This window comes from Trichosurus vulpecula, chromosome 2, assembly GCF_011100635.1.
Source record: "Trichosurus vulpecula isolate mTriVul1 chromosome 2, mTriVul1.pri, whole genome shotgun sequence".
Taxonomy (NCBI): Eukaryota; Metazoa; Chordata; class Mammalia; order Diprotodontia; family Phalangeridae; genus Trichosurus; species Trichosurus vulpecula.
In genome coordinates this window covers 257,873,838-257,898,082 of record NC_050574.1, presented here as the reverse complement: position 1 = coordinate 257,898,082, position 24,245 = coordinate 257,873,838, and the positions used below count along the sequence as shown (strand labels likewise).

General features: G+C 38.9%; 1 protein-coding gene across 2 annotated transcripts in view; it reads right to left on the bottom strand.

Moving 5' to 3' along the window:
* Window positions 1-23,202, bottom strand: part of SLC39A10 (solute carrier family 39 member 10) — a 52,648-nt gene extending 29,446 nt beyond the window's left edge. Inside the window, exons 1-3 of one of the 2 annotated variants that reach the window (XM_036743023.1) lie at window positions 22,972-23,202; window positions 4,733-5,736; window positions 472-679 (exon numbers count right to left, since the gene is read on the bottom strand). In XM_036743023.1, the coding sequence (XP_036598918.1) occupies window positions 472-679; window positions 4,733-5,725 (1,201 nt within the window). In that variant the 5' untranslated portion in view covers window positions 5,726-5,736; window positions 22,972-23,202. Of the gene's footprint in view, window positions 1-471; window positions 680-4,732; window positions 5,737-22,065; window positions 22,106-22,971 lie in introns of those variants that run through there. The other variant, XM_036743024.1, reaches the window with a different exon arrangement.
* Window positions 23,203-24,245: the final 1,043 nt, after the last annotated feature.

Below are 24,245 nucleotides of genomic sequence, written 5' to 3'. Positions count from 1 at the left end.
TTATCCTCACGATTGAACCTGAAGGGTCTCCGTTTTAAACTGTTTGATCCAGAATACCCTTTTTTCCTTATCCCTTGTGCCAAATCTTTAAATCAGTTCTCTAGCTATGAGAAAAGTCTGCCTATATAAGTAACTTGATTTTTAAAAATAACCTTTGCATTAGAATCAGACTTGATCATACTCTATCATTTCCACTCCATTTCTCTACCCTTGATGGGTATTACTGATGAGTAGCAGAGCCTGAGCTTAGCACAGTGCCTGGAACACAATAGGTGCTTAATAAATGCTTAATGTCTTGACTTGAATAAAGTTCTGACCCAGTTGAGAGGTAAGTGTACTGCCAGCTTTTCTCGATACAAAATACACACAGACCCTGAGAAGAAAAACCAAACGCCAAGCTTTGCTTAAAACAGTAAAAATGTGTAGGGATATATTTTAATTAGGATAAATGGATAACACAGTCTTTCTTACCTGATGCACCTATATTTGCCTTATCCGCAGAGAACATATTTTTATCCTTGTTGATATCTTCAAATAGAAGTTCATCAAAATGCTCAATACAAAGTCTGCTGTCAATTTGATACAACAACGCAGGACAAAGATACGTAAAGAGATCAGGAGAAATTGGAGTGTTGGCCCCATGACCGTAGTATCGTAATAACTGGGTAACATTCAAACACTGCAAAGAAATAAGCCCATTTCAATATACAAAAAGCACTATCAAGAAAAAGAAAAAGCTAAATGGATATATATTATAAACTTAAACTGTGACAGGATAATATTCCTATAACTCTTAATTTTAATTGTATTATCATAAATTCAAAATGCCAAACACTTAGTTGTACAATAGGATGTATAAAAATCTGTGGAAAGCATTTCAGTTTTTCTGCTATAAACATATAAAAAAATAACACCTGCTACTGAAGTCCTCCCCCCACCAAGGGATGGTAAATCAGCACAACTGCCCTGGGTGCTGAGCACTGACTAGGAGGCAGCAGCAGGAAAAAAGATGGCCCCACCAACTGGGGCGCTTTGATCGATCAGCAAAAAACACTAAGAAACACTAAGACAAAACAGAGGGGCTATCCTTGTCCTTCAGGACTGTCTTTACCATGACGTTCCCAAGTGCTAAGGCCTTTTGTGCACTTATAAACATCGCTGCACGTTTGCCAGGTGATCCTTAGACCATACCTTTAAGCATCACATACTACTTGTGTGTTCAAGGTGCAAAAAGTGAGAGAGCATTCTGAACCAAGGGTGATAACAAACTTGATTGTAATTCTGCTTCAAGAACTTCTTTTTTAAATTAAAGTAGCATATTTACCTCAAATGTTAAGGCATTCACACTGATAAAAAAAAATCTATACAGAAAAATGACTTTCAAACAGTTTCTCAGCATAGGTATGCCTTTAAAGCAATGAATATTTCTTAACAGATAAGAAAATGCCAGGAAAAATTTGGAAACTCGACTCAAAACTGGGTATCCTCCCTCTCCTCTTAAAAATCTTCCAATAAAGGACCTGGACCCAATTACCCTGGGAGCAAAAAGGCCAGTGCTACGAACTAAGAGCTTGAGTTTGGATCAAGATCAGCGACTGAAAGCCATGATGCAGAGGGTTTTGACACCACTGAAAAGAGAGTAAATAAAATCAGTTCATGGAGAAATAAGGTTTTCTCCAGAAGCTTACCTGGGAAGGGTAAGTGAGAAAGAGGGTAATATCTAGTGAGCACTTGCATAGGTAGGATAGACATAGGTATGTTTGTAGGTAGCAGGAAGGATCCAGGAGCTGGTCCTACTACTAAACTAATACTACATTCATATACTATATTAATAAACACTTAGGAAAAAGAGCTACCAGAGGTTAGTCACTAAAAGCCAAGAAGCATTTTTAGATGTTCTGAATTTTTCAAATGGATAAACTATATAAAAGCATGGGGTTTTTTTAGCTTTTTTTTTAACCAACTCACCCAATCTGTCACTTCATTGGGTTAGGACTTTCCAGTGAGGAACTCCATCATCACGTTGGCACTGGAGCACTACTTCCCTCGGCTTACAGACAGTTCTTGAAGTCAGGTCTGCCTGACTCCAAGGATAGCCCCACTCTCTATGCCATACAACTTTACTTTGTGTATAATTAAAAATCAAGCCAAACCAAACAAAAAAAATTCTAGTTTTTTCAACTCTCTGGAAAAGCCCAACTTTGAAAACTCTCATCCGCCTCCATTTGAGGAAAAAATGGAGAAAAACATTAAATTGTGCTGATGGGTCCACTACAAATGTTACTTAATCTCAAGTGGGCTTTCATTGCAACAAAGCAATTGATTTTTGTTGTTCAATCGTTTTAGTTGTGTCTTGACTCTTTGTGACCCCATCTGGGGTTTTCTTGACAAAGATACTAGGGCAGTTTGCCACATCCTTCTCCAGGTCATTTTACAGATGAGAAAACTGAGGCAAATAGGGTTAAGTGATTTGCCCAGGATCACACCACTAAAAGTGCCTGCTTGAGGCTAGAGTTGAAGTCAAGAAAATGAGTCTTCCTGACTCCAAGCCAGGCACATTACCCACTGCACCATCTAGCTACTTCTCTCTGATCAATTCGTTTGCCTCTCCCTAGACAGACTCTTCTCATGCAAGCCTCTCACAGTACCTCTCTACCCACAACTGTTCCGCCGAGGGCCTCATCTCAATTTATACATATCTTTTTAAACAAAAGTTTTGTTGTATTTTAAAATTTAAGAACCATTCTTAGTTCACAGGCTGCACAAAAGTAAGTGGCCCATAATATGCCTATCCCTGGTCTAGACAAACAATAAACACCACAATAAAACAAGTCCTGTTCTAAAGCACTGCTGATGGGTCCAGCATATCCCCATCCAAAATGCCTAACTAGATCCTGCTATTCATGCTCTATTTCTCCTATATTTCCCAGCTAAATTCCTTGAGAAAGCCTTCTATACTAGCTGCTTCTACTTCCTTTTCTCTAAGTGGCTTCAAAACCCTCTGTAGTCTGGCTTTTGACCAATCATTCAACTAAAACTGCCCAAAAGCTACCAACAATCACTTTATTACTACATTTAATGGACTTTTCTCAGTCCTCATTAACAGCTGCATTTAACACTGTTGATCACCTTCCCTTTCCACCTCACTCATCTTCCAGTCTTCAGGATACTTGCCTCCCTTGGTTTTCTTCCCATCTGCCTGACAGTTCCTTCTCAATCTTCTCTGCTACATCTTCATGCATGTCACGCTCACTACCTCTGGGTGTATCCCCCACACTCCAAGACTTTTTCATTAGGCTGTGAGCTCCCTGAATACATGAACTGTTTTTGCCTTTCTTTGAATTCCCAGGGCTTAGCACAATGCCTGGCCTGTATTAAGTGCTTAATAAATGCTTGTTGATTTGACTCTTTCCCAAATCCTCTTCTTTTTCCCTCCCTCTTAACTACACTGGTGATCTCATCAACTGCACGGGTTCCATTATATCTATGCTGATGATTCCCAGGTGTATATATGTATGTATCACCAGTCTGAGATATAACCTTGCCTTACCAACTACCTTTTGGACACACAGAATTAATGTCCAGTATGTATCTCAAATTTAACATGTTCAAAACAAAATGCATTTTAATCTCCCCCCCCCCCCCGCCCCAAAGTCCTGCACCATTTCCAACTTCTATATTGCTGTCAAGGGCACCATCAGCATTCCAATCACTCAGACTTCAACCTCAGTTAACTCCTCACTCTCACTCATCCCAAATATCTAACATGCTGCCAAACCTTGTCATTCCTACCTTTGCCACATCTCCCATTTGCCCCCTTCTCTTCCCTCGAACAGTCATAACCCTAGTTGATTCTCTCATCACCTCTTGCCTGGATTACTGCAGTAGCCTTCTAATTGGCCTCTATGTCTCAGGCTCCAGCCCATCCTCCAATCAGCTGCTGAAGTGATTTTCCTGAAGCATAGGTCTTCTCATGACAACTCTCCTCTCCCCTCAACTCAAATTCCAGTGGCTCCTTACTACTACCAGGATCAAATATAAAGTTCTTTGCTTGGAATTTAAGCTATTCATAACCTGGACCTTTTCTGCATCACTCTTCTTACAGCTCTGTTGGCCTAACTGTTGTTGCTCATACAGGACACTACCTTCTAAGTCTGTGCTTTACACTGGCTTTACACATGACTGGGATACTACACCTCCTCACTGCATCCTCTTTGTTTCCCTGGTTTCTTTGAGACTCAGTTCAAATCTCACCTTTGGGAAAAGGCCCTTCTTGGTGCCCCCAACCAATAGTGCCTTCCCCTCTTAGATTACATTCTGCACAAATCACATATATATTTAGTCATTTACATGGGTGTTCCTCCCACCATGACAACATAAGTTACTGAGGACATGACTGTTTTTGTCTTTCTTTGCATTTCCAGTGCCTAGGAAATAGTAAGCACCTATCAATCCTTCACTGACTGACAAGTGAAAAAATAACTGAAGCAAAAAAAGTGGCATCGATAATACTTATATAGATGAGTTATACCTAGTGACATGAACACAGTTCCCCCCCACCCCCAAAAAAAATTCTGGACCGGAATATAAACCTTTAAATGGTAAAGAAACACACTCGGGGAAAAAGGAAGAAATAAAGAGTATATATTAAAGCTCTAACATCTGACTCTAGTGTTTTACTGCTTTTTGGAAATGTTCTGTAGAAACATGAACGAATTCACTTCACACTTACCTCTTCATGATGATTATGATCCCTGTGACTACATGCTGCATGTACTGCATTTTTTTTCACACTGTTCTGCTTGTGTGGGGCTTCCCGCTTTTGAACATGCTGATGTTCATCTTCATTATGAGAATCAGGACCTTGGTGTCCATGGCCATTGTGGCCATTATCATGGCCATTATGCTCTTGAAGGTGTACGTGATCATATTTGTGGACCCGATTATGCTCATGCTGTTCACCCTGAGAAGTTTCACTGTTTTTCTTTCCTTTTCTTCTCTTCTTGGGCTTTCGAAGTTTAACTTCAGCTTGCTCCTGAGTTGTGTTAGTCTCAGATGATGGTTCATGGCTTGGCTCTCCATGCTCACTGTGAGTCATGGAATCATTATGAGAGTGGTGTGTAGTGTTATGGTCAGGGTGATGATGCAGATGATGGTGGTGATGGGGGTGGTGATTATGATCATGAGAACGTTTATTTTCAGATTTTACAGGTATTTCAGCTGCATCTTTTTCCGGTTCACATCTGTGGTTTCTTTTTGATGTTCCACTAGTCCCAGTTTGATTTTCTGAATTAAAGTGATTATGGGAATGTTGATGGTTATGAGAGTGAAAATGTTTTCCTTCCTGAACCGCCAAAACATCTAAGTGAGAAACATGATCATGGCCAATATCCTCATGATTAATCTCAACTACTTTTATCTCTCCAAGGCCCAAGCTTGTTAAAAGTTTCTCCAGACCAAAAAATGACAATCTTCCATTTTCACCATAACGAGCAAAAAGTTTTTCAATGTAGTATTTTTTTTCATTTTCAGCATCCGGCACTGAAAACTTGCTTGCCTCCGATTCTGTTATACCACCATGGAGATATGGTGCCTCTGAGATCTGGTAATCATTATGGTTGTGATTGTGATGGTCATGCCCTTCCTCATGGCAGTGATTACACTGATGGAAAATGAAGGTCAGCAAACAAATGAGGCAAAATTTTGTGTGCATGTGTACCTTCATTTCTGATCTTCCTGAAAAACAGAGAGAGAGACTGATTAATTTCCAATTACAGGGGAAAATATATCTTAAAAAACCCAAAGACCTTTTAATACTGTTTTTATTTATATAAATGCTTCCTCAGCACTTTCTGTTCTTTGTCCATCCTTTCTATATTCAATCCACTGTATATACCTATGTCACTCCTCTATACTAAAAACCCTTCTTCTTTAACTCCATCTAGATAATACTTCCTCCTCCTCATAACTAAGAGTAATCTCGCCTAAGCACTATATAGTAAAATCTCACACTGACCATAGGTATTGAGTTGTTACTGGTTGTTGAATTGTTTATGCCATTTTTGCTTTTATATTATTTATTATAACAATGACATTCGGTATTACAAGAACTTGACAACATAAATCACTGTTACAAGGCAGTCCCCAAATTATCAGTGCCTGATTTATATTCAGTCTTTACTTGGGTAAGATCCATATTGATTGGTACAACTGGGTAGCAAACTGTCAAATCAACAGTTAGATGAATAAATGTGGAATATTTTAAACAGACTGATATAGTTTTCTGTAGTCTGTATCAAATCCACTAAGTTAGAAGCTAAAGAGCTGGTTGTAGATTCAAGGTAAAATGTACAGATGACCATCATTATCATCAATAGTTTGTTTTTGAATAATACTTTGAGACTTTGTAAGAAATATAAAAACATAACTTTGCAAGAAATATAAAAACATAACTTTGCAAACTATTAAAAATTACCAAGGGTCATCAGCTATTAGAAAGAAGCAGTATTGTACAGTACAAACAGTTTTGGAGTCTAAGGAGCTGGATTCAAATTCTTCTACTGTTACTATCTATGTGGTTTTGTTTCCTCATTTACAAAATGACAGAATGGGACCAGATAGCCTCTATAGTCTCTTCCAGCTCTAACACTATGAACCATAAATGAAATTTTGTTGTTAGTTTTCAGTCATTTAGTCATGTCTGACTCTGATCCCATTTTGGGGTTTTCTTGGCAAAGATACCGTAGTGGTTTGCTCTGTCTCCAGTTTATTTTACAGATGAAGAATTGAGGCAAACAGAGCTAAGTGACTTGCCCAGGGTCACACAGCTAGTAAGTGTCTAGTGGCCTGATCTGAACTCAAGGAGTCTTCCTGATTACAAACCCAGTGCTCTAACTACTGTGCCACCTAGCCACTTTATAAATGAAAAGGTCCATACAAAAGAGAAAGGTTACAATGGACAATTTACTAATCGTAAAATAATTAGTGTCCTAGAGCAGGGCTGTCCAACCCTAGCTTTTTATTGAAACCATAGACAATATATTTTGATTTGCCATTTTAGTAAGAGCTCTGTGGTAGCTTGGCTTTTACTAAGCATTTATGTAAATTTCTATGCTTGTAGGCGGCATGCAGACCCAAATTTCGGACAGCCTGGTCCTACAGCGACAAGAGTTCTATAAATATCTGGGATTTCCTTAGGCAAATGGGATTCAGTCATAGAACCATTTTAAAACAAAAACATTCCACGTGTGTGCGAATACATACTGAAGTCTGATTAAAGCAGATAAAGGAAGGCAATAATGCATCAGCAACATCATCATTACATTAAAATTTTTTAATAGTCTAATAAGAAATTAGAAGGTTTTACAAACAGCAAGTCTTAGTGACAAATCATACTAAGTATAAACAAAAAGCTTCAGTTTAAGATATCATTTTGTTACATGAAGTTGACATAATTATCACTAAACAAACCATGACATTACAAAATTAAAGGGCTATTTCTGCTGGAGCCTCTGTAAGCACCTACTAGGAATATAGGTTTTCTCAATTAGACCAAGGAGAGGGGACTCACAATCTCTTGATGTATCCATTCAATTTCTGGACAATTCTTAAATTATTAGGAAGTGTTTTGTGACACGAAGCTTAAATTTGCCTCTTTGCAGCTTCCATCCATTGTTCCTGGTTCAGCACTGTGTGGCCAAACAGAACTACTCCCTCTCCCACAACGCATTCCTTCAAATATTTGAACATAGATTAGTGTGTGTCTTCTTTTTTCAAGGCTAGACAAGCCCAGTTCTTTCAGGTGATCCTAATGCCATGATCCCAAGGCCCTTCATCATCCTTCCTGGTTGCCCTCTTTTGGACACGCTCCAGCTTTTTAATACCCTTCTTAAACTGTGGTACTCAAAACTGAACACAACACTGCAGTTGCAATTTGATAAGGGCAGAGTACAATGGGATAATCAGCTCCCAATAACAGGAAGATATTCCCTTTCCTAATGCAGCCTTAGCTATTTTTGGCTGCCATATCACATTACTGAAACATATTGACCTTGCAGTTCACTAAAAGCCCTAGCTCCTTTAGATACCTATCTATGGCTCCCAGTGATCCCATCCCATCCCATCCCATCCTCCTCTTAGCAGATTGCCTTCATTATCATCCCTACCTTCTCACCTTCAACCTCTGTCTATTGGCCACCTCCCTACTGCCTACAAACATGCTCATGTCTCTCCATACTCTAAAAACCTTCACTTGATCCTTTCATCCCTGATAATTATCATCCCATATTTGTACCTTCTGTGGTTAAAATTTCTTGAGAAGGCTGTCTACAATAGGTACTTCCATCTCTCCTCTCACTCTTCTTAACTCTTTATAGTCTGCCTTCTGACCTCATTATTCAACTGAAACTCCTCTCTCCAACATTATTAATGATCTCTTAATTGACAAATCCAATGGCCTCTTCTCAATCCTCATCTTTCTTTACCACTCTGCTGCCCCTGACACTGTCAATCACCCTCTTCCCCTTGATATTACCTTAGCTTTAGGTTCTTGGGCATTGTAATGGCAAGCAAGACTTTTTGTTGTCTTCTGTTTTGGAGTGCTTCTCAGCACTAAGGCAATCAAGTGCCTTTGACTGAGTCTTGTCTTTGTTTGTAGGAAGGCCCTCACGCTTTTGTTAGTTAGGTCACCAGAGGTGTGAAGCCCTCCAGAGGTGTAAAGTGCTCTACCCCTGAGGAAGTATGTATACATACTTTGAGGTTAGCATTTTATTTGGGGCTAGCTCATTGGAAGAGTGTCTGTGTGGAGACTCTAGGTAGCTGTTAAGGAGCCACTTGGCTTTGAAAACCCAGATATTGGTGTTTTTCTCTCTGGTAACTATGTATGTATAGCTTTGGTCAGACCGCTAGAAGCCTGTCTGTTGATTTGTGTTATTTGCTCTGTTTATATTTTCTCTGTATTTGCTCTTAAGTTCAGGGTGCTGACTTTTTCCCCTGAACAAAGTGAATGATACATGTATGTCTGATTAAAGTGAGACTGTAAACCCCTTTAAGTTGCTTTCCTTAGAAAAGCAGATCAAAGAACCTCTGCTAGCAGCCCTCCTGTGTGCTGGAATTACTGGCCTCACACAGCCACAGTAGCAGCAAGTAGCATTGTTCTTACAGGCATTCCCCTTCTCAGTTTCCTTTGATGGATTTTCATCCAGATCACCCTTGCTAACAGGGAGTGTCGCCTAAGGTCATCCCCTAATGCCTCTTCTTCTGTACTACTTTACTAACAATTGCATCAGTTCCTATGGATTCAATTGCCATCTCTACTTTGATTCTTAAATTATTTATCCAGCCCTAACCTCTCAGTTGACTTCCAGTCCTCATCTCCAGCTACCTATAGACATCTCCAAGTGGATATCCAATAAACATCTTAAATTCAATACGTCCAAAATCAAACTCATTATCTTTCCCCACTATCAAACTCTCCCCATTTCCAAACCTATTAGTGGAGAGGACAACAATAACCTCCCAGTCTCCCAGGTTCACAACTTAGGTGTCATCCTTGACTTCTTACTTCCTTTCACCCTCAACCTCCAAATCCAATTTGTTGCCAAGAAAGCATGAAAAACCTGAAGTTTGGGACAGTGCTTCCACCTCAGGAGCAGAGCCCAACTTCAACAAAATAATTTAACTAAAGGTCAAGAAATAGACTAGAAAATGAGAAAAAACAAACATTATATACTACAGGAGCAGGGAAGATCAAAACACAAACTCGAAAGAGGACAAAAATGTCAAAAAGGCCACATGTGAGTCCTGAAAAGAAAAATGTGAATGGGTGTTCCAAAAAGAATACCTAGTAGGGCTCAAAAAGGATTTTAGAAATCCAGTAAGAGAGGTAGAAGAAAAACTGAGGGGGAAAATGAGAGTGAAACAAAAGAATCATAAGAGTCAATGGCTTGGTAAAGAGAGAAAAATGGTGGGAAAAGGTACAAAAATTCACTGAAGAAAACAACTCCTTAAAAAGTAAAGACACCCAAGTGGAAAAGGGGGTACAAAAGCTCACTCAGGAAAATAGGTCCATAAAAATCAAAAGAATGGAAAAAATTCAAAGAAAATGTAAAATATCTCTTTGGAAAAAAACACCTGCCCTAGAAAATAGATCCAGGAGAAACAATTTAAGAATTATTGGTCCACTTAAAAGTCATGATCAAAAAAAAGAGCCTGGCCATCATCTTTCAAGAAATTATCAAGGAAAACTGTCCTGATATCCTAGAAACAGAGGGTAAAATAGAAAGTGAGAGAATCCACTGTTCACTTTCTAAAAGAGACCCCAAAATGCAAACTCCCAAGAATATTACAGCCAAATTCTAGAACTCTCAGGACAAGGAGAAAATACCTCAAGCATCCAGAAAAAAAACAATTCAAATATAATGGAGCCACAATCAAGATCACACAAGATTTAGCAGCTTCTACATTAAAAGACTAGAAGGCAAAGGAGCTAGGATTACAACCAAGAATCACCTAACCATCAAAACTGAATATAAGATCACCACTATTATTCAGTATTGTACTAGAAATGCTAACTATAGCAAAAAGACAAGAAAAAGAAATTAAAGGAACAAAAATAGACAATGAAGAAAGAAAACTATCACCTTTTGCAGATGACATGAGAACCTTAGAGAATCAACTAAAAAAACAGTTGAGACAATTAACAATTTCAGCAAAGTTGCAGGATACAAAATAAACCGACATAAATTATCAGTGTTTCTACATACTACCCACAAAACACAGCAACAAAAGATAAAAAGATAAATTACATTCAAAATAACTACAGACAATGCAAAATACCTGGGAGTCTTAAATGCTGAGACAAACCCGGGAACTATATGAACACAGTTACAAAACACTATTCACACAAATAAAGACAGATTGAAACAACTGGAGAAATATTCATTGCTCGTGGGTATGCTAAGCTAATAAAATAAAAATGACAATCCTACCTAAATTAATTTATTTATTCAGTGCCATATCAATCAAATTAGCAAAGAATTATGTTATAGAGCTAGATAAAGTGGTAACAAAATTCATCTGGGAGAACAAAAGGTAAAGAATATCAAGAGAAACTATACTAGAAAAAGGTAATCATCAAAACAGTCTGGTACTGCCTAAGAAATACAGTGGTGGATCAGTGGAATAGATTTAGGTTTACAATACAGAGTAGTAAATGACCATAATAATGTAGTGTTTGATCAACACAAAGATCCAAGCTTTTAGAGTAAGAACTCAACACGTGACAAAAACTGCTGGGAAAACTGGAAAGTAGTTTGGCAGAAACTAGACACAGACCACCATCTCACACCATATACTAAGATATGGTCAAAATGGATAAATGATTTAGACATAAAGGATGGTACCACAAGTAAATTAGGGGAGCATGGAAAAATGTACCTGTCAGATCCATGGATAAGGGAAGAGTTTATGACCGAACGAGATGGGGGGGGGGGGATTATGGGAAGTAAAATAAGCAATTCTAATTACATGAAATTAAAAAGCTTTTGCACAAACAAAACTAATGCAGCTGAAATTAGAAGGAAAACAGTAAAGTGGGAACAAATTTTTCACCAACTTTCTCTGATAAAGGCCTCATTTTTCAAATATATACACACACACATATAAAGAACTGAGCTAAATTTATAAAAATAAAAGCCATTCTCCAGTTGATAAATATGAACAGGCCATTTTCAGAAGTAATCAAAGCTATCAGTAGGCATATGAAAAAATGCTCTAGGAGAAATAGGTATTAAAACAACTCTGAGATACCACCTCACACCTATCAGATTGGCTAACATGACAACAGGAAAATCACAAATGTTGGAGGTGATGTGGAAAAATTGGCACACTAATGCACTGTTATAGGACAGCTAAGTGGCAGAGTGGATAAAGCACTAGGCTTAGAATCAGGAAGATCTGAGTTCAAATCTGGCCTCAGAAACTTACTAGCTATATCACCATGGCTAAGTTCCTTAACCCTGTTTGCCTCAGTTTCTTCAACTGTAAAATGAGCTGGAGAAGGTAATGGCGAATCACTCCACTATCTCTTCCATGAAAACCCCAAAAGGGGTCATAAAAAACTGGACAAAACTGAAAAATGACTAAACGACAATATACTGTTGGTGGAGTTTCAAACTTCCCCAACTATTCTGAAGAACAATTTGGAATTACATCCAAAGTGGTATATAACTATGCATACTTTTTGACCAGGCATTACCACTAGTAGGTCTGTATCCCAAAGAAATCAAATAAAAGGGAAAAGGAATTATCAGTATAAAAAACATTTACAGAAGCTCTTTTTGTGGTGACAAAGAATTGGTAAGGAGATTCTCATCAACTGGGGAATGGCTAAAAAAGTTGTGGTATGAGATTGTGATGGAATACTACTATGCTATTAGAAAAGATGAACAGTATGTTTTGCATGACTTACCATGTTATCAAACTGCTTGGCTTTGGGTGGGGCTGGAGATATATAACCCAAAATTTTTAAAACAAATATTAAGTTCTTTTACATGCAACTGAAAAAAAATCACATTAAAAAATTAAAAAAAAAAAAAAGACAAGCAGGATGGCTTCAGAAAAACCTTCTAAGACTTACATGAACTTCTGCGAAGTGATGTGAGCACAACCAGGAAAATACTATACATTACAACAGCAATACTGTAGGGATGATCAACTGTGAAAGACTAAGCTAGTCTGATTAACACAATGATCCAAGACAACTTTAAAGGCCTATGATAAAAAATGTTATCCATCTCCAGAGAAACAATTCTGAATTCAAATTCAAGCATTTTTTAACTTTCTGTTTATTGTTTTATTTTGGTTGTGCTTTTTTTTTTGCATGGTTAATATGGACATGTTTTGTGTGACTTCACATGTATTATCAAAAGCATATCACTTGCCTTCTCTAGGAGGGAGAAGGGTAGGAGGAAGGGGAGATTTAGAACTCAAATTTTTTTTTAATGATTGCTAAAAACATGTAATTGGTAAATACTTAATGAAATAAATAAAAATTAAGAAAAATACTATTCTGCAGTGAATAAAGTGCTAAATAAATGTAAGCTTTTATTTTCTTCAAAAACGAGACTAAATAACCTTATAGGAGAGATGTTACCTTTCCACTCATTTCTACCCACTCAGTATATGTACTATTTAATTTTCTGGGTTGAATTAGTTTGTACTTTACACTATTTCTATGTAACTTTTATTTTGTGACATGTACTATCAAGTCATAATTGACATAGCTGTCCCCTAGAAGTATTAACATACGATCCAGGGCATTACTAATAAGACTTTGTAAAGACAAAGCTGTACCAGACCAATTTAATTTCCTTTTCTAATACAGTGACAAACCAAATGTGCTGGGTGAACAAATCTACTACAGTTTTACTAATGCTTTTGTTTGCGTGTGGTATGACTGTCACTTCCTATTATGTGATTTTAGAAACTATACAATCAATTTACTCACTCACCAGGATCCACCAAAGCAATTTGTTACTTTCACTCCTAAATGGCGGAAATGAGCACCTACACTTTTCCATGGCCAACAATTCAACAGAGATGAAATGAAGACAGTCTAAGTCATTCAAGGGACTTATGAGCTGTCTATAGGTTAGACGTATACCTAAAAATAAACAACTTGGTAGTCTATGTGCAAAGAGTTACAAAATGAAATGGGAGTTCCAAGATTTTGGAGGAAGGGAGAAGGCTTTATGAATAACTGTTTTATCAAAACCTAAGGCCTTTAAAGGGAGATTTAACAACAGAGATATGGTGGCCAGGAGCTGAGGGTGAAGAACAGAGTGGTATCCATGATGATTTAAGCAAACAAGGAGATGGGAGTGAATGGGCTATCAGATTAGTATATGGTGAAGTAGTACTATCCTAGCTAGAATGTGGATTGGCTAAAGAGTAACAGTAGAATCAGCCTCAAGGATTTTATACTTAATTTACTTAAGCTATCGACAATTATTAATTTTTGAGTAGGGAAATGATTACTGTGGTATACTGATTACTCAAATATGTTCTTTGGAGAAAGACTTTGGAGGAAGTTAGGAGACAATAATCCAGGCAAAATATTAACTGGTATTTATATGACTTTATATGTCTCACTGCAACTTAACCTTCTAAGGTAGGCACTACAGGAGTTATCCCCATTTTACAGGGGAGGAAATTTAGGATAAGAGGTTAAATGATTGCCCATACTTGCCCACCTTTAGTAAAGAGATTTGGAACCCAGATCATCTTCACTCCAAATTTAGCACTGTATCCATTATTCCATGCTGCCTCACAAAAATTCATTAAGGGCCTCAAACTAGAGATATAGAAGTGACAGGAGTAAGTGGATTATAAGTATTGTAAAGAAAAAAAAATCAATAAACCTTGAAGATTGAAGGTAGATGGTGAGAAAGATGAGTCAGAGGACTTTAAACTAGCACGACTATAAGAATGACAAAACTATCAAAAAAAATAAGTTAAGATCAATCACTAGAAAACATTGATGAAACATTGTGTGATAACTACTTTTGATAGACTTAGTTCTTCTCAGCAATGCAAGGATCTAAGACAACCCCAAAAGACTCATGATGGAAAATGCCATCCACATCCAGAGAAAGAAACGTGGAGTCTGAATGCAGATTGAAGCAGACTATTTGCCCTTTTTTGTTGTTGTTGTTTCTTCTTTCTCCTGGTTCCTCCCATTAGTTCTAATTCTTCTCTACAACATGACTAATGTGAAAATGTTTAATATGAATGTATATGTAGATCCTAAATCAGATTGCATGCCATCTTGGGCAGGAAGGTGGGAACGGAGGAGGAAATTTAGAACTCAAAATCTTATGGAAGTGAATGTTGAAAACTAAAAATAAAATGCTGTTGAGTACCACACTCTGGTTTTTAACTCAGCACTTAGAGTCACAGATTTAGAGCTGGAAAGGGATGCTAGAGATCATTTAATTCAACTTCATCATTCACAAATGCGGAGAAAAATAAGGTCCAGAGGTTAGGTGATGCTCATTGGCCATACTAGGTGGAGCAATAAAGGATTCAAATCCAGGTCCTGATTCTAAATGCAGTGCATTTTCCTAGTTTGAAATGGTATACACCAAATGAAGCATTGCCCTAAAACAAGGGTAAAGAGAAGGAACTTCTGCCCCAATATAAATGCCATCTCTATACTTCAGCTAACAGTATTCAGAAGTATGGGAGTACCTGCCACTCATAGGACCCTATCCTTATGTCACTCCTCTTGACTTCTCCAACCTCCCACAGAGCTAAGTCTGTTCTTCCCTTTGGGTCAGGTTCTCAAAGTGTGGTCTGAGAAACCCACTAGTCCATTCAGAAGTCTAAGAAGCCAAAACTATTTTCATAATAATAAAATAAGACATTTTAATTTGTAATATGGCAGGTATCAACAACTATAACCAACATAAACAAAAACTCTTTACAGTGGGGTGAGGAGGTCCTCAATTTTTAAATGTAAAAGGGTCCTTGGAGCAAAATTTGAGAACTACTGCTCTAGATGAGACCACACCACTACTACCTACTCCTACCATTGAAGGGAGTCAGTACTTAGGCTACTTGTTTATATGTCCCTAAATGAATTCCTGAACACACCAAGAAATCTGTTGGCAACATTACCCAAGAATCAAAGGCTGAACAGGAGTTTCTGAATTCTCTCAGACACTCCAAAAATTATCTTTTTGCTGTCAATGCCTTTTGACTCAACAGTATCAAAAAATTTTTTTTATATTATTAACACAGTGGATAAAGGATGCCACCTTTTCATAATATACCCATTCTCACTTAAGATTATACATTTATCATCTGAAAAACTGGTACTTTAGTACTTTCATCAAAAAAAAGCAGAGATATGATGACTTACAGTCCCAATGTTCTCCATGCTTTTAATGTTTAACTTTGAAAAGCTGGGTTGTCTTATGGTCTTATTATTTCTCATTAAAATGTCTAAATAAAGGCTGTCCAACCCTAGGTTTTTATTGAAACATTAGACAACATATTTTGATTTGCCATTTTAGTGAGAGCTCTGTGGTAGCTCAGCTTCCTTTACTAAAGCATTTACGTAAATTTCTATGCTTGTAGGCAGCCGCATAAATTGCACTGCAGGCTGCAGCACTTTGGACAGCCCTGCTCTGAATTACTAATAAATTGGACCATATGTTGAATGGTAGGGGAGAGGAGGAGGAGAAAAAATAGGGAGGACATAGTAAAAACAGGGATAACCTTGACTCCTCATGGAGAACCTGAGAATCCCTCCCAGAGTTCACTTTGGGCTACCTCAGTGTCCTGAGCAATGAAATTTTTCTGAAATACATTAACAATGACAAAGTCAACATTAAGAGTCAACAAGACTCCTGTGTCAATGTTCATATTGTACTATATCAAAATTACAAGCTAGAATTCCTTGTTAACAAGTGAATGCTTCTGGAGATCATTTATAGGGAGGTTTGTGTATTTGCTGAAATATCTGCTGTGCCAAACCAAAATCTATGAATAAAATTAATGAACTAAAAATCTATCTAACTTCCTGTACCACGGTGAGTTGTCAAAACTTATTGTATTATTGAAACACAGGCTCTTGCCTCCAGGTCAGAATTGAGTATTCTAAACAATTCAGAATATATAGTAATAAACATAGCTGTAGAAAGCACAAAAGATCTTTATTTACTGAAGTCATAACAAGCTGTTTTTCTGAATTCCTATTTCAAGCTTACTCTATTGGGTTATTTGCAAAAAACTGAATACAGAATTTATTCCTTTTGAATGGGGGGGGGGGAGTGTTCCTGTTAATTGAAGTCTTACTGCATATATCAAAGTAAAGGATACATTCCTGGAGGAGAGGGGAAGTCACAACATAAGCAAGTTCAGAGGGACAAAATTCTTTAATTAAGAGTAGTAGGGGTTGAGGTGAGAGTGAATTTCTTCCCCCAACCGTTACCTACAAGATAAAGATTCGACAAATGAATGGCACTATGAAACCCTGAACAAAGAATATAACCACACTGGCAATAAGTTAATAAAATATTAATAGAATACTTTTAGCAAAAGGATAAATTTAGGGAAAACATCTATTAACAACCTCATGTAGCTGGTTTTATTAGCACCAAAACAAATGTTTGATTTTCAAGTTACAAGGAGCTTAAGAGCAGATATCCTGTCCCATGCATTTTATAATTCCCCATGCTTACTCCCTACAATGTCACCCTGACATTTTCTAGCAACATAGCTATTTAACAAGAGCCAACTTTTTTTTTTAACGTAGTCAGGAATAGAGGAGCAAATCAGGTTTTAATATTTAACTTTGGAAGCAAATACATAGGTAATACACATCAAATCAAAAATATACATTTTTAGTGTTTCTAAAATAGATTGAATATTTATAGATTATTTTTTACTAACTAGTTTCTTATATTCCACTGAGATATTGTCATAGCCTGAGCATTTTCTCATCAGATGAGAACATCTAATTCCACAAACCAATTTACAAATTTAAGCGATTAATTCACTAAGAGAAGCACAATGGATATAACAAATTCCTAATGCAGTACTTCTGAAGCATACTATTTTAATATCTAAAACAAATTCTGACATTGTCCCATCAACAGAGTCATTCGCAGTTTCTTTGGGAGAATAACTTCATAAGTAAGATAAAGGCAGTGAGGCCAGATAATTCTAAGGTCCTCTACACCTCTGCATAGACTATCTTTAGTATTTTCCTTAAATATTTCACACATATAACATTTAGGTATATAAAAGGCTTTCTTCACACTTGTGTGGCAGGTAGTATAAACAAAATAATCTCCCATTAAGTAGAGAAAAATATTCTAAGAAGTTAAACGAGTTATCTAGTCATACATCCATTACGTTTGAGATGAGATTTGAATTCAATCTGACTTCTACAACACTATGCTTTTTTAAGGATCATTAAAAGTTATCTTATTTCTATTTATGGCAGATTTTTTTCACCAAATATTCTGTGCTCTACACATAGAGTAGCCATTAACTATTTGTTGCCTTACTTTTCTTACTGAACGGATCTATAAGAGACCTTGGAAAAAAAGAAGATCCACTCCTGTTTCCTAACCCTGATCTAAGAATCTCTACAAATCAGTTGTCCCCTCTAAAGTAGTCTTTTTGGAATCTCTACTTAACATTTCTTGAAATCACCCTTCATCAACACTTTGACAGCTGTTATAGTAAAACATCAATATAAATATAACTTTATTAAACCCCTACTATGTTCCAGGCATCGTACTCAAGTGCTAGATACAAAGAGGTAAGACAGTCCTGGCTCAAGTTTACAACATAATGAAGAACACGCAAATATATACAGAGTAAGCTACATACAGAACAGAGAACAATTAACAGAGAGAAGGCCCTAGAATTAAGAAGGCCTGGAGACACTTACCAGTAAAGAAAAGATTTTAATTGAGACTTATAGGAAGCCAGGGAGGTCAGGAGACTGATAGAAGGAAAGCATGCCAGGAGAGATGGAGTGTCTTTTTCATGGATCAGCCAGGAGGCTAGTATTACTGGATCTAGGAGTATGTGACAGGGAATAAAGTACAAAGACTGGAAAGATAGAAGGGGCCTAGATTATAAAGGACTATGAATGCTAAAAGGCATTCTGTATTTTGTCCAGGAGACAATAGGGAACAAATAGTTTTACGAGTAGGGAGGGTGATGTGGTCATAGCTGAGCTTTAGGAAAATCACTTTAGTGGCTGGAGGATGTAGGAGTGAGACAAAGCAGGCAGACCCACCAGCAGGCTATATCAACAGTCCAGGTGTGTTGAAGATATGCACTAGACTATTAGTAAACTTCACAAAATCTCATCTAGTCTAATACACATATGAATAACGATCCCTTTACAATATACCCAACAGCGGCTTGTGGACCAGGAGTGTGGAAGAAGCCATGTGCCTCTGAGCAGCCCATTTTAGAGCTAAAATCTCAAATTTCCCTAGATATTATTTCCATACATTTTTCTGGGCCACTCTTAGGGAGCAGATCTGAGTTCTCCAAAGAAGTGAGGAAACTGTTTTTAGTAAAAATAAAGAAACTATAGGCAAGGTCTTGTGTGTTCAAACTGTTTCTGGAAGCTATTCCCAAAAAAGGAGATCCAGAAATATTTTGATCAATGGCTGCATCACTGGATTCCAAGGAGATCACTAAGTACAAAACTTACTTGGTTTCTGTAAATTTTAGCATATTTGGGGTTGTCTGACTTAGACACTTCAGATAACATGTATCCATTTCAGATAAAGAATTCCTCATTATGAAATTACCTCTTTTCTGTTTTATCTTTTTTTAAAGTCTTATTTTCCACAGGTGAATTTAAAGCTATCTTAATTTCAAATTTAACAGAAAGTACTAGCTTAATTTTGCCATTAATTCCATTCACAAATTTAAGTTGAAATTTTCAACTAACACTATTCAGGAATGTTAGTTTTTTTCATCTATGAGGTATTGTCAGTTCAGTCAATGCATGCAACCTTAATCTTAAACATTTAGAATTGTCTCAAGGTTACCCACTTAATAGTTTATACCAACAAACTAAAACTTAAAAATAAAACACCATCAGTTTTATCATTTCAGGTTTTATTTTCCAATCAGGATAAACAAAGAAAAAAATCGAACTACTGTTCTAACCAAGGAAGCATGAATCATGAAATACAATTGTTCAGAGAAAAGAGGGTCTCAAAATGTATTATATAAGTGTCAGACTTTGTAGACAAAAGACAAACTCAAGGCGCATGAAGTTGCTATTCTCTTCCCTGCTTTTGTTTTTTAACATGTATTTCGTTTGCCCTCCCAACCCTAAAACTTGTCATCAGATGGACTGATATATAAAAGAGCTAAACATATGCTGCCCTTGACCTCACGAGCAATGCTTTAGGTAAATGATACAAGTAACTAAAACTTGCATGCTTTTGGAAAATACATTTTAAAGACAACTAGGGAATTCAATTTAAGATGCAGTAAATTAACACAAGGGGGCACCACTATGCTGTTGGTATACATAGCCAAGCTTTTGGCTTCCCGTGTAAACTTTTCTGATAATTGGTTATTGTAAGTGTCCACAATGTTTCTACTAAGAGTATAGCAGTAAATATAGAATAGACTGACTTCTGTGGCTGTACATCAGCTAAGTAAGGTTCTTCCCCACCTGCTTTTCTAGCCTACTTGTTTTGTTCTTTTTTCTTCTTCACAAGACCAGCCATTTGGACTAACTGGACCAATACCATTCAGCCTACCTCTACATGGCACAATATTCCAAAATCTCCCATTCGTGAATCTTGCTTTCCAGTTAGCAGTCTTCTTTCAGGAAGGGGAAGAGATATGAAATTTTATTTCAACTAATATTTACTAAATGCTTACAATGTGCCCAAGCATGCTGGTTTCTATTATTAATAAAATAATTAAGGACTTTTTCTGCTAAAAATTAATTTCATTTGGCTTAATATGAAAGCAGAGTCAAGAAAGAAAAATGAGAACGTTCTAAAAATGGTCTTCAAAAATACGAAATAAGACCTGAGTAAGACGACCCAAAATAGTCCTTTCTGTCCAAGCCAGGCATTTGAAATAACCAGTATGAAATGATTACCTTTCAAAGGCCCAATACTACAAGTGAACAATAGGTACAAGTCTTCCCGGCATTCAAATCAATGACAGGGAACGATGGAAAGAATCAAAAAAGAGACAAAAGAAAAATCCGGAAATATGATTGTACTTTTACTTGAATTAGTTCAAGTATTGAATCCAGCTGCTGGGCAAAAAAAAACACAGTAACAGCACAATGCTACATTGAAGCATAGAAAGTATACAAATATATCATGCAAAAGTGTGGCTACATCAGTATCAGAAAAAATATTCCACGTGACTCAACTATATTACTGCTCTTTGAGTCAGGCTGTGAAGAAGGGAGATATCTAACCCAAATACATCATCTAACTCGTCAGTGATTCCTAACGCACCCTGGGCAAAGTGAATAATTACGAAGTGTTGAAAGACACTACATTCGTAACTGAGGATATGCCAAGCTTCTGGCTGTTTCTATTCCAATAAGAAAAATCTCGGCAAGTTCCAGAACTGGCAGAGACTATGGCATCATAAATTCCCAATAAAAACTACCCAAATAAGCTATTATTAAACTTGTAAAAATAAAGACTTCGGGGTGTAGGCACTGAGATTCTTATTTTTCAATTTACACTCCACATCTAAAGCAATTCGAAACTGGGTGCTCCCCAACAATGTACTTTTGTATTTATCAATTTAATGTGGGATTTACACTTGTGCAATGCCAGGGATTTATAAACACAAAGCCAAGCAAATATATTCTTTAAAATGTAAGCTCCTTAAAGTTCTCTCTCCAGTTTCAAAACTCCTAGGGATAAATCTACCAACAATTTAGTTTTCGTGGGTCAAGGTTACCCTCCTCAACCCCACCAAAGAAGATAACATTGAAAAATTCAAGGAATTATAATAAATTACTTAAAATTTAAGCTACTTAGGGTTCCCTTTCTCCAGTTTCGAAGCTACTAGGAATAAACTAAAAGTTTTTGTGGTTACAAGTTTACCCCCACAAAAACCAACAAGAAAAAACCCAAGTAAACATATAATGTTAAGAGTTGGAAGAGACACAAGTGGCCGTCTAGCCTAACTCAAGTTAATAGTCCAAGGTCACATTGTTATTCCAGTCTCCTTGCATTTGTTATTTTGATACTGCTACATTCGAAGGACTTTCTGACCACATTTCTCACTTAAAGCGAGGTTCAAGACAAGCCTTAAGACAAACGTCCTACATTTTAAATAAAAACACGTAAAAGTGGCACTTTTTGAAGGCCCAGCTGGGAGCCTGCTGGGTTGGCGCGGTCTCAGGCCCCACGTGAAGCCGCCTCCACCCGAGACTGCAGTCGGAGGAAGCGCTTCGACGTCACGCAGACCCCGCCTAACTGCAGCCTCGCTGCGCTGCTGGGCCAGGCCCGAGCCCCTCGTGCTCCTCACCTTGGAGGGGAGGAGCTGGCCAGGATCCGAAGCTGGAAGGGGGAGGGCAGAGGGAGGGTCTACACCGCAGCCCCCTCCCCCGTCTTTACTCGTTTCCCCGCTACCTTCGGAACAAAGCGAGGTAGCCACGCCGTAGCTCCCGGAGCTGCCAGACAAGCCCCCGCCCCTCGCCCGCATTTCGTCCCCAGAATCCACCCATTCCTCCCACGTGAATCCTTAGTCAAAGGCTTCGCCCCCACTTCGTTCAAACCGCCCCCCCCCCATCAATCTTCCATTAGGTTAGGTTAACAAAAAGATTAGAGGCCCCTCCCGGGGCTCGTGCGACAGGGGAGCCCCCCACGGCCGTTACCCTTCTACCCATGTTAAGCTAATAAAAGGCGGGTTCGTCTTCCCCGGGCCTCCTTCCAGCAGTCTACGGCGGGGCTTTAAAGTAAAGCCGGTGGTCGCGTGGAGCCCAGCCGGGCAGGGCTGCGCCCTCCCCCGGCGACCACCCCCCCCCCACTCCCCCTCCTCGTCCGCCGCTGCCCCTCCCCCGGCCGCCTCGGCTTCCCTCCAACTCAAGAGACGGGCAGCAGCCCGACAGCCGGGGCCCCGCTGGCCGGCGAACGGCCGCCCCGGCCAGCGCGAGCTCCTGGGCGCACGTGAAGGGTAAAACAGCTCCGCGCACCGCCCGCCGCTCTGCCGCCCTCTCCCACGCCGCCGCTGTCTCCAGCAGCAGGGGCGGACGGAGGGGGGGAAGCCGTAGCCTGGCTACCCAACACCCTCCCAGCCCCCGGGGACCCGGCCGACGATCCCCGGTTCTGCCGCCCGCTTCCACCCCCCGCGGTCCCGGGACTCGCGGTCTCCGTAGTGGATGGGGCCGGTTCTGGGGGAGGGAATGTAAACAAATCGGGGTTTTATAGCTACCTCACACTCGAGTGCCGTGTGCATCTCCTCTCCGCTCGGTACCAAACCCCGGCTGCACCAAAGAGCGTATTCATCAAAACCAGCTGCGCTAGCTGCGTCGAGGCGGCATGCCCGCCCCACGCTCGGCTACGCTGCCGGCGTACAAAGTCCCACTCAATCACCCGCGCAGCCGCATCCTCGTTCTCCCGTGAAGGCTGCGCTACTGGCGTACACATAACTTCCCCGCCATTCACCTTGGGGAACGCCGATTACGTACAGTAGCCTACCGCTCACGGAGTCTACGTTAGTAGGCGGGGCCAAATGGAAAGCCGACTCTACGCTAAGTACGCAGCCCACGCTCCACGCTAGTTTTGTTCCATGCAAGGCACTGCCTCTGAGGGGCTGGGGGTGGCTTGTAGGGCTATTTGTAACGCATGCGTAGAATGCCCTTTGCCACTTGACAATTGTTATGAGGGTGAAACACTGGCACTGGCCTTTCCAGACGTGTAGAAAAACCAAAAAGAAGGTGGGAGGCCGTCAAGGGGCAGATGCCTCTCCCAAAAATCGTGAAGAGCAGTGATCTGTGGTTGCCAAAGTGGATGACACAAAGTGGATGACAAAATGACAGATTTTGCTATTATGATAGTCATTATTTAATCTTTTATAACTATGCTCGGACTATCGGAGTATTCCACCAAATAAGAGGCCTTCTCAGGCAGTATGGCAGAAATGAAAGAGTTCTGGTACTGGAGTCAAAGGACCTGAGTTCAAATTCTGTGTAGTACCTGTATGAGCTTGGGCAAGTTACTATATTCCTGGCTGACAGTTTATCTGTAAAATGTTAAGAGCTGGAGTAGTCAGCCTGTAATTCTAAACACATCAGCGTGAGGGCTTCCCTGTCTATTCAGCCTTCACCAGGAAAAACTGAAGGCGCAGCCCTAGGACCCACCAAAAACCACTTATTTTACACTTATTTTTAGGGACAAAAATGCAAAAGTATGGCAGCCCCTGTCTTCACAGGATTTATATGGCAGTTTGGGGTGGGAGTTAAAACATGCCCATGGACAAGTAAACACAAGATATACACAGAATATTTAAAATGAAGACAAACCAAGAATAGGGAATCTCCTATTCTGTAAAGTCCTCTTAAAGTTTCAGGTATCTGAATTTAGCTTTGAAGGTATTCCAAAAGGAGAAGAAAAAGAGGGAGGAATATTGGGAACAGATTGCAAAGGTACTAAGGTGGGAAGATGGAGTGTTTTACTGTACGTGGAACAATAAATAGATGAATTTAA